This window comes from Nicotiana attenuata, unplaced genomic scaffold (genome assembly GCF_001879085.1).
Source record: "Nicotiana attenuata strain UT unplaced genomic scaffold, NIATTr2, whole genome shotgun sequence".
Taxonomy (NCBI): domain Eukaryota; kingdom Viridiplantae; phylum Streptophyta; class Magnoliopsida; order Solanales; family Solanaceae; genus Nicotiana; species Nicotiana attenuata.
This window is the reverse complement of record NW_017670745.1, coordinates 199,625-209,023: the sequence shown is the minus strand read 5'-3', so window position 1 is coordinate 209,023 and position 9,399 is coordinate 199,625. Positions and strand designations below refer to the sequence as shown.

General features: G+C 33.4%; 2 protein-coding genes across 6 annotated transcripts; one reads left to right on the top strand and one right to left on the bottom strand.

Moving 5' to 3' along the window:
* Window positions 1-389: 389 nt before the first annotated feature.
* LOC109242920 (auxin-responsive protein IAA17-like) lies at window positions 390-3,235 on the top strand. 5 transcript variants are annotated; one of them, XM_019409796.1, is made up of 4 exons: window positions 390-683; window positions 795-1,064; window positions 2,390-2,465; window positions 2,878-3,235. In XM_019409796.1, exons 2-4 carry the CDS (start codon window positions 817-819, stop codon window positions 2,914-2,916), a joined length of 363 nt encoding a protein of 120 aa, XP_019265341.1. In that variant the 5' UTR covers window positions 390-683; window positions 795-816; the 3' UTR covers window positions 2,917-3,235. The 5 variants fall into 5 exon arrangements, with proteins under 5 accessions (XP_019265341.1, XP_019265340.1, XP_019265343.1 ...); XM_019409795.1 differs by having other exon boundaries at window positions 390-1,064; XM_019409798.1 differs by lacking the exon at window positions 2,390-2,465 and adding an exon at window positions 2,054-2,136 and having other exon boundaries at window positions 394-1,064.
* A 2,023-nt stretch (window positions 3,236-5,258) lies between these two features.
* On the bottom strand, window positions 5,259-9,399 carry LOC109242926 (BTB/POZ domain-containing protein At5g60050). Its single transcript, XM_019409808.1, has 2 exons — window positions 8,503-9,399; window positions 5,259-6,341 (listed from the first exon to the last, which is right to left on the bottom strand). Exons 1-2 carry the CDS (start codon window positions 9,055-9,057, stop codon window positions 5,388-5,390), a joined length of 1,509 nt encoding a protein of 502 aa, XP_019265353.1. The 5' UTR covers window positions 9,058-9,399; the 3' UTR covers window positions 5,259-5,387.

The window sequence follows — 9,399 nt, the reverse complement described above, 5'->3', positions numbered from 1 at the left end:
CTGTAGTTGAATTATATATTATCTTAATATATTAAATTAAAAGATAAGAAACCCTCCCCATGATCCCACGAAATGCGAAACAACTGCATAAAAGTTACAATTAAACCAATCAAAATTAAGAAATGATAGTTACAAAGAAATAGGGGGATGAAAAGAAGCAAAAAAACCGTTACAATTCAAAAATTAATAAACGATGGTGTTTTTCTTTTTTCCCCCTCTATTTCTTTGTTAAAAATCTGTAGTGAATTCTACATTTTTTAATTAAATTAAATTAAATTAAAAGATAAGAAACCCCACGATCCCAGGAATTGCAGAATCAAGCCTATAAAAAGGGTAACAAACATTTTTTAATTAAAGTAAATTAAAAGATAAGAAACCCAATGATCCCACGAATTGCAAAATCAAGCCTATAAAAAGGGTAACAAATTAACATAGCGAAAACTGTTGCAGATATCAGTGTTCTCTTTTTGGGAGAAGTTTAAAACTCATCTAATTTCATCAAATGTTGACTAGATCGAAGAATCATAGATTGTTCTACTATTTCCATTAATATGAATGGTAGGAGATTTGTACAAATAATGACCAGATCGAAGAACCATGGATTCCGATGATAGATTGTGAAAGAAGACGATCCAATTGGTGGTTGTAGACATGAAATCTGAAGTTTATCACACAGAAAACAGGTTCTTTGTTCTCCTTTTTTTAAATTTATTTATCTTCTATTTGAAACTTGAATTGAATAAACAAAAGGATACAAGACGAATGAAGTAGGATTTCTTACGTTAAAATCTTAGCTGAAGTCAGTTGACGAGTGTGATGGGAGCGGAGTGTGACAAAATTCAATTGGATTATGAAGCGGAGACGAAGCTGAGGCTAGGGTTGCCCGGAGCCATTAATGAAAATGAAGGTGAAGTGACGTCAAAGAATAATGGGAAGAGTCTTTCAGAAACTGTTGACTTGAAACAAAACCTTTCTTCAACGGGTTCTACAGTTGATAATCAAGTTGACAACATGAAGGAGAAGAAGAATATTGCTCCCACTGATCCTGCTAAGCCACCAGCCAAGTAAGTGTGTGTTTTATTTATTTATTTATTTATTTATTTATTTATTTATTTATTTATTTATTTATTGATGCAAATAATATTTGTAGCAGTAGTTAAAATGGCAATAGAATTTTATCAATTCTCCCCATTTTACGTGAAGGTAGTAAAGTTTTTCCTTATGAAATTTTCTCAATCATGTTGTATGGTTTTGGAACTTTAATTTTACATAGGAATTCCCGAATATTTCTTAATTTTGTTGAGTTTTATGTTTAGGGCATGATAATTTAACTCTTAGAAACTAATAATGTACAATATTAAAGGGATGACCAAGAAAGTTTTCTTTTTTGCTCTCTTTTGGCGATTAAGGAAAAACCCTGCAACATCAAAAGTATTATTACATGAATTTGTTGAGTAAAATTATTTTAATTTTCTTCTAAAATTTGTTCCTAAAATTAAAATGGAAAAAACTAAATGTTAGGTGTCAGAACTGTACCTGTCTTTTTGAGCAAATTGGACTTTAATAGGAATATGTTGAGCTTAGAATGATCGGATGAAACCTTGCTTTTCTCAAAGTACATGCAATGAGTGATATGCTTTTGGATTGCTTACTGCAATTTTTAATTTTTAGCTTGTGGTAATTTAGGAATAATTAGCATCGATTTATTTATTATAACTATTTTCTTTAAGATGACCAATATTGTTGAAGTAAATTAAAGTTTTATTTGCTACAACATTTTTCTCTTGGTCTTTAAAGATTATCTTTGCATATGTTATGGCATTTCTTTCATTATTTTGTTAAAGTTTTGTCCAAAATGTGGTGCTTCTTTTTATTTTTTTTCCCATCGGTCTCAGGGATATTCAAATGCACAAAGTTATACTTGAGGAAGATGCATGTCTTTAAATATTTATTTTTGCATATGTTTTGGCATCTATTTCGTATTATTAAAATTTTGTCTAAAATGTGGGGTTTAGCTCTTCTTCGTTTTTACTATATATTTGCCACTTTTCAGGGACATTCAGATAGACAAAGTTGTATTTGAGGAAGATACACCCTGATGATGGAACTGCATTACTTTTTATGTTTCGCAACTAGGTTAATATTCAGTATTATTAGGTTCTTCTATTTTTGACTTGCGTTTTGCATGTGTACCATGAACATTATGGAAGTTTATTCATTATATTTCTACATTCATATCATTTATCTTACATTTTAGACGTGCAAGATCAATTTTTCACTTACAGCTTAAGTCTTCCTTTCTATAATTTCTTCTATCATCAACTTCTTTTGGCTTTTTTTTTACCCTGATTCTATTGTTGTTGTTACTGAAAAATAGTTCTGAAAAAAGTTTGTGCAGAGCAACTACAGATATTACTCTTCATGCTGTCAATTGGAAGTTTATTCATTGGAGTTTTATTTTGCCGGTATTTTTTACATGTTTTTCCTTTCCATAAATATGGTTGCTGTCATTGAATTTTGATCCTTACCCATACATTTTCTTATATTCTTGAATGGCTTGATAAGAAAAGTGAGTTGATGATATTGTTAACAAGCTTTAGTCTCAACTCTACGTCTTTCCTACTTATATACAAGTCCAGTTTTTATATATTGTGAACAACTTTTCGAGATACTACAGTAATTTTTGTGAGGCTTAATAACTATTTTTTTTATTTAGTTATCATATATATATTTTTCCTTTTAAGACTCTTCCGTTTAAAACTGCTTTGGCTTTAACAATTTTTGTGTATCCAATTTATATCGAGTTACTTTCTCTATTTAGCGACAATGACCCTGAAAACATAAAAATTAAAGTGATCCTTCTCATTGTTGTGTTAGAGGCGGATTTTGAAGTTTTTAATCCGGATGGCATGTTGAGCTACAGTATCTCGACGAAACAAATCCTCAACAAATGCTTATCGACATGCCAAATAGTAAATACACTGGAAGTGCAGAGCAAGGTTGGTGTTGGAGGTTACATGGGATCGACTCAGTCGACCGGTGCCGATGATATCTGGATGCTTTGAATTGGAGAATTGCCATTTTCGATGGATGAATAATATCTCTATAGCTTTTTTGCAAAAGTAGGCGATGTACTAAAGTTTCTAAAATACATTGTTATGCTGAGTGTTTTAATATGTAAACTGTATCTTATGGAGAAGAATAAATCTTTTAAATTGTTGTGAGAATTGATAAGTGCTTGCTGTTGTCATATGCTTTAGATTGGTTTTCTACCGAGTGTAATGCAAGTTTATCTAAGGTAAATGAATATTACACACTGATGTTTATATGGAGCAACTAATTTTATATGAAAAACTAAGTATCGATACCATCTCTCTATATTATCTCGATTAACAAGTTTGAGAAAGTTACAAAATGATTTACCCGTTAAAATAATTTATTTCCCATAATTTTTTCAAATTACGGTCTTTCATTTGTACTCAAAATTGCACACTTGAAGGTCATTCACAATATGAAGAATGCGTGGAGTTTTTGAAAAATAATTTTGCTTCAAAGGTTATTTTAGTTTTATACAAATATAAAGTTCATTACTTGCAATATGCAAAGTAAAGTAGCTTATAATGCAGTATAGTATAATTAAGGCTGCAAGAAACTCTAACAATAGAGCAGTGAAAATAACAATAAGATAACAATTTTGTGAAAATACTTGGAAAAATGCATAAGTACCCCCCTGACCTATATCCGGATTCCCAACTACATATTTTTTCTTTGCGGAATCCTATTACCCCTCTAAACTTATTTTAAATGTAATTATTTGCACCCTTAACGCTGACAACCAAATTCTTGGCAAGTGGTGAGCTACACGCACCCCCACATGTATTTTTAGTACTTTTTTTATTCTTTCTTCTTTTTCTTATCATTTTTTCTTATTTCTTATATTATTCTCATTTTTTTGGATATTTCATTCTTTTTTTTTTGTTTTGGTAACCGGCGGCATAAAATGGTGGTCGTCGGAATTTCACAAACACCATTTTTTCCGACGAATTTTTTTTTTCGGCAATAGATTTTTATCCCGATCTAAGTGTGTTTTCATATATATATATATATATATATATATATATATATATATATATATATATATATATATATATATAATTTTCTTGAAAGTATAATTTATGAGTGGGAGGAAGAGCAAAAGAAATAAAAATGAATATAAGCTGCGAAAACTTTTTTTAGTTAAAATTTCAATACATCATTTTCTTTCCGGCGTGCGAAGATTTCCCGATGATGAATTTTTCCCCCCAAATCTGAGTGTAATTTCTTTGCTTATGAATAGATCTTTTTGAGAGTTTAATTTGTGTGTCAAAAGAGAAAATAGAAAAACGGTTAGACATAGTCGCCGGTGAATGAATATCCGCTGGAATTAGAGAAGAAACGAAAAAAAAAGTAAAAGAAAAAAGACAAAGAAAAAGGAAAAGGAAAAAAAAGTAAGAAAAAATGGTAAAAAAGAATAAAAGATAATCTGAAAATCATTTTTTTCTTTTGGCTTCTCACTCTCCTTTGGGAGAGTGAAATACACACATTCTGCCACGTCAGCGTTAAGGGTGCAAATAATTCCATTTAAAATAAGTTTAGGAGGGTAATAGAATTTCCGCAAAGAAAAAGTGTGTAGTTGAAAATCCGAGTATAGGTCAGGGTTACTTATGCATTTTCCCATATTACTTTTATTTAATATTTTCCGCGCATCGTGCGGGTACATATACTAGTTAAGAGAATGGAAAGGAAGATGGTGGAAATTAAACCTACACGTTTCTATGTTAGACTTCCACTAATACCACTATGTTGTAGCCTTAATTAAGAAAAAATGATGTAGCCATTCTTACCCTCATATATGTTACCTCAGGCATGGTAGATGGGCTCAACTTCTTAATTTGTCTAATTCACATCAACTTGAATCAATTTTGTTTATAACTATAATTTTGTAAAATCTTCTTCCATTCTTTAAGTGTTTTTAGACAAATTTTCAATCTTAAGCTAATGAAATTATCAAAGGATTAGATATGAAAAAGCATTTCTTAACCTCGAATGTCTTTTGAGGCCTCTTTTTAAATTATCGCGTTAGGCCACACGTAGTGTTGAGCCGCCTCTGATCATGGGCTGGTTTGGCTACAGTCTATTCAACTGTCATCTTTATATGACTAGATGGTTTTATTTAGAGTACATTATTTTCTGCTATTTTCCCCTCTTTAGATAAATCGTCAAACAAGCCAAAAATCAAAATTTACATCTGAAAGAACTACACAATTGTTGGAAAGAATGGCATTTCATATATACATTGGTGTATAGGAGCACATAGCAAACAAAGATTGATATTGTACAGTGTCTAGTCAATCTGTATAATCACAGAGAGCTAATTGTAACTGAGAGTCAACTGTGTATTGCTTAACAAATGACCTTCTCCACCAAATTTCAAAAGCTCTCTGAATATTGGGACAGTCATCCCCTTTATTAAGAAATCGATCGAACCATTTAAGTAGTATGGTTTGTTGCTGAGCCAGTGGTAGTGTTAGAATAGTCTGGCCAAGTCCTTCCTCAACTAACTTCTTGTCAATTGATCTACCAGCCCTCTTCATCCACCCGAAATCTTCATATAAACTTTCCAGCCATGTCGATAACAGAGAATATCTAACCTCTTTAGGCACTAATAAATTTCCCCTACCAATTGCAACACAAAGTTGTGCAGTGATCTTGCTGATCTCGTGGCGATACATGGTGGGAATCTTGGAATGGAGAACAGAGAGTTCTTTTTGTTCTGCCCATAGGTTTACAAACTCATCTCCCATTTTCCTATCAATTAGGATATCAACTAGCCACTGCAGATTGTCTGCTTCTCGAGCTATCTCACCCATTAGAACCCCTCGATCCTGTCTGTTATCATCCGCAGATGTAGCTTCAGACAAGCAAAGTATTAGAGAAGTGAGACATCTGTGACAAAGATGATACAGACTATCCCTGGAGATATCAAGGTTACTTTCACGACTGCTACTATTGCTAGCGTTTTCTCTTAGCAAACGAGATATCACTGTTTTCATCTCTTTGCGGGCTTTATCATCCTTGGCATGTAAAACGCCAGTGAGTAATCTCTGGAGAATGTCATCAGAACTTGAAGATGTTGATGGTTCAGCGACCACTCTTTGAAGTATATCAGCTGCTGAATCGGGAAGCTGAAGTTGACTGAGATGAGATACTACTTTTTCCTCTTCTTGTATGGTCCACGGAACAGCCTCCAGATACTCCAAACAAGCCAATACTCCATCATCAAACATAATTGCTGAAGATATCTGCGATAAAACATGATAAAGGAAAATATTAATATAGAAAACAAAAAAAGAAACTCAAAGTCCTAAGCTTGTTAGTGTAGTTAAAACCTTGCCATACTAATCGCTAGAAAAAATGAAGCTTGGTTTAGTATCTTCTATGCATTCCGCTAGTTGCCAAGATATCCATTAGCACATTGCATTAGTTTCTTTCACAATGTTTAACTCTGCATTCTGATTCTCATTTACTGAAGGAGCAGCAAAAATCAAAGAACGGTAGAAGATGATTTCCATAAGATTTCCTCGCCATTGGAGGTAAAATTTTCACATTTACTACAAGCTGGAAATCTAAAAGGATGAATTTCATTGGATTCAGTTCTGTCTCACAATTACAACCCCTTCCCCCCTTCTTAAGCCTTTCCTTTTAGAGCCAAACAAGAGGCTGCTACTCTATATTTGGTTCAACTTTATATGAGCATACTAACAATATCAGTCACTTGGTGGATTACAAGAAGCATCTTTATATTTCAGATTGTAAAAGAAAATATCTACAGCACCAAGTAATTCTAAACTTTATCAGCTCCCACACATGAAAGTTCATTTTTCTTTCCCTCATTGAACAACACAAGAAAAGATAAGAATCTTGCTGCAACATTCGCAATTTCCTTTACTTTCCTAACGGAAAGATAACTAACCAAACAAAGAGTAGAAAACAGATCAAAACACGGAACAATCACTAATGGACAAAATATAACAAGATGAATTAATACAACTGCCATGTTTCTAATTATAAAATTCCAGATGCACATAAAAGCATCCAATTAATAAAATAAAGAGCTTTTCATATTATACTTAACAACTTTGCACTATGACATGAAACTTAGCATCACTATTTTACTAAAACCTACAAGATGCCCCAACCATGCCACAATCAGCTCATGTAATAAAATTTGTTAAGACAAAGGTACATTTGAAACCTGCTTCCAAATGCCATATTTTGTTACTTTTTCCCCACATGTTGCTCTATAGCTAGTCCATTGGTATATAACATAACTGATTCTCCTAATTCTTATTTGCGTTCCACTCAATTTCCCACCTCTATGTGATTATTTTACATCCCGATTTCTGCTACATATATTTGGACATTCAAAAAATCTTGCACCAGCTCATCAAACAAACTTTAAAATATGAATATCTGTTTGTAGAGCATTACTCCAGTCGAGTCCAATGGAATCTTAAAATGAAGGTAATTTTATTTTGTTCAAAACGTTTTCCCGAACGATCTAGAAAGCAATTGATATTGATAGAGTTTGCTTCCTTAACTCAATTAGCAGGACCCCTAGAGTCCCCTTCTTCCCCACACTACGAGTGAAAGGGAAAAAATAAAGACTATCAGTAAAGCAGCCCAAGCAAGACTTACTATATTTAACAAGCTTTTTCATTGACGGGTCATAGCCTAGCATAGAACCATATGAAAATTATAGGGGCCCTTAGGTTCACGAACTAGCTAGATAAGGACTATAATACAGGATTACGATAGGTTAATAATACTAATAAGGATCATTACTTGATGAATACTGATACATGTATTGTTATGCAAAAACTGCGATATCAAAGTCAAGAATTAGTTTTATACTCATATTGCCAATATCCTTATTCTTATTCCACATTTTGTCACGTACAAAATAGTACAGTATTTTAAACATAGGTTAACTTCTCTTACACAGCAAACAAAATTAGCCCAAAGTGTTTCATTTAGAGTAAGAATACTAAAGAAAAATAATACTCCTTTCATCGCTCCTTTCAATTTATGTGATACTTTCTTTGTTACCTGTCCAAAAAAGAACGATATCTCCCTATGTTTAAAAGCAATTTTAACTTTAAACTTCTTATTTTACCTTTAATAGTAACATGTTTTATAGCCACACCAAAATTATGAGTTATTTTAGACTCCATGCTCGGTCAAACAACATCACATAAATTTGTAAGGTACTAAAAATGATGTTAACACAAAGAGTTAAAGTTATAGAATTCAGGTCAGTATATCTACATGTAAATTACTTGCTACATCAGGTAGATGTGACCGGATTGAGTAATTATTACTACAAATTAATACTATAGTGTAGTTTGTATATATAACTTAAACTCTAATAGAAGGAAAAAAAAAAAGAATTAAAGAACATACCTTAAGCAATCCGAGGACCTTAGAAACATCCTCGCCAATCAATTTCTTCTTCAAATCCTCACAATACATAAGCACTAAAGTCTCCACATAAACCTCCACGTCATCACAATCAAGAATCTCCACCGAATGTGACCCGTTACTCTTAAGCTTCTCAGCAAAAAACCTACTCCGTCCTATAAGCACGCGCCGGTGGACATCCATTGAAACCTTAAACCCATCACGCGCCGCTATCGTCAGCCTGACGTCACCCACACGTGGGAACGGTGCATCAGCCAAAACCTTAGAAACTCTCTCGTGTGCCTTGTGACGCGATTCAAAAAGCGAGTGTTTGGACTCCCGGGTCTGTTCCTCCGACATCATTTCGAAAAGGGTCGGGCTTGGGTTGCTGGGTCGGGTCGTAATTTGGGTAGGGGAAGTTGGGCTGAATACACGCGGCGGGGAAGGTGAAGGAGAAGGAGAGATATAGGGGTTGGAAATGAAGCCTTGTTTAATCATAGTGGAGACTAATTGGTTCTTGGATTTGTTGGTGGTACTGTTATTAGGGGAAGCAGCCATTTGAAGGAGCTAAATTTTGAGCTTTTTTTAATGGGGTTTTACAGTTTTGTGATTTTGAGCTTAAATGGAGAAGTAATGAAGAAGCCAATATTGATATAGCCCACCCCAACTTGTTTGAGATTGAGACGAGTTGTTATTGTTGTTGGCTTTACAATTTTTGTGAGTGTGAGAGTTATTTTGAGAGAATTAAAGGAAGAGGAAGAAGTTGAAGATAGAGAGCTGCAATGGCGGATTTTGGGAAAGGGGGAAGAGAGGGGTGTTGGATCTGAAGTTGGTAGTGTGACAGAGTGTATAGGAAAGTGACAGTGTAAAAGTAGTTAATTATTTTTGGGATGAATATAA

Bases quoted from the DNA above. Each gene is read 5' to 3' on its own strand.
- LOC109242920 (XM_019409796.1), top strand. From the start codon at position 817: ATGGGAGCGGAGTGTGACAAAATTCAATTGGATTATGAAGCGGAGACG. The intron at 1,065-2,389 runs GTAAGTGTGTGT...TTCTGAAAAAAG, and splicing joins CCTGCTAAGCCACCAGCCAA to TTTGTGCAGAGCAACTACAG. The intron at 2,466-2,877 runs GTATTTTTTACA...TTGTTGTGTTAG, and splicing joins ATTGGAGTTTTATTTTGCCG to AGGCGGATTTTGAAGTTTTT.
- LOC109242926 (XM_019409808.1), bottom strand. From the start codon at position 9,057: ATGGCTGCTTCCCCTAATAACAGTACCACCAACAAATCCAAGAACCAA. The intron at 6,342-8,502 runs GTATGTTCTTTA...GTTTTATCGCAG, and splicing joins AGGTCCTCGGATTGCTTAAG to ATATCTTCAGCAATTATGTT.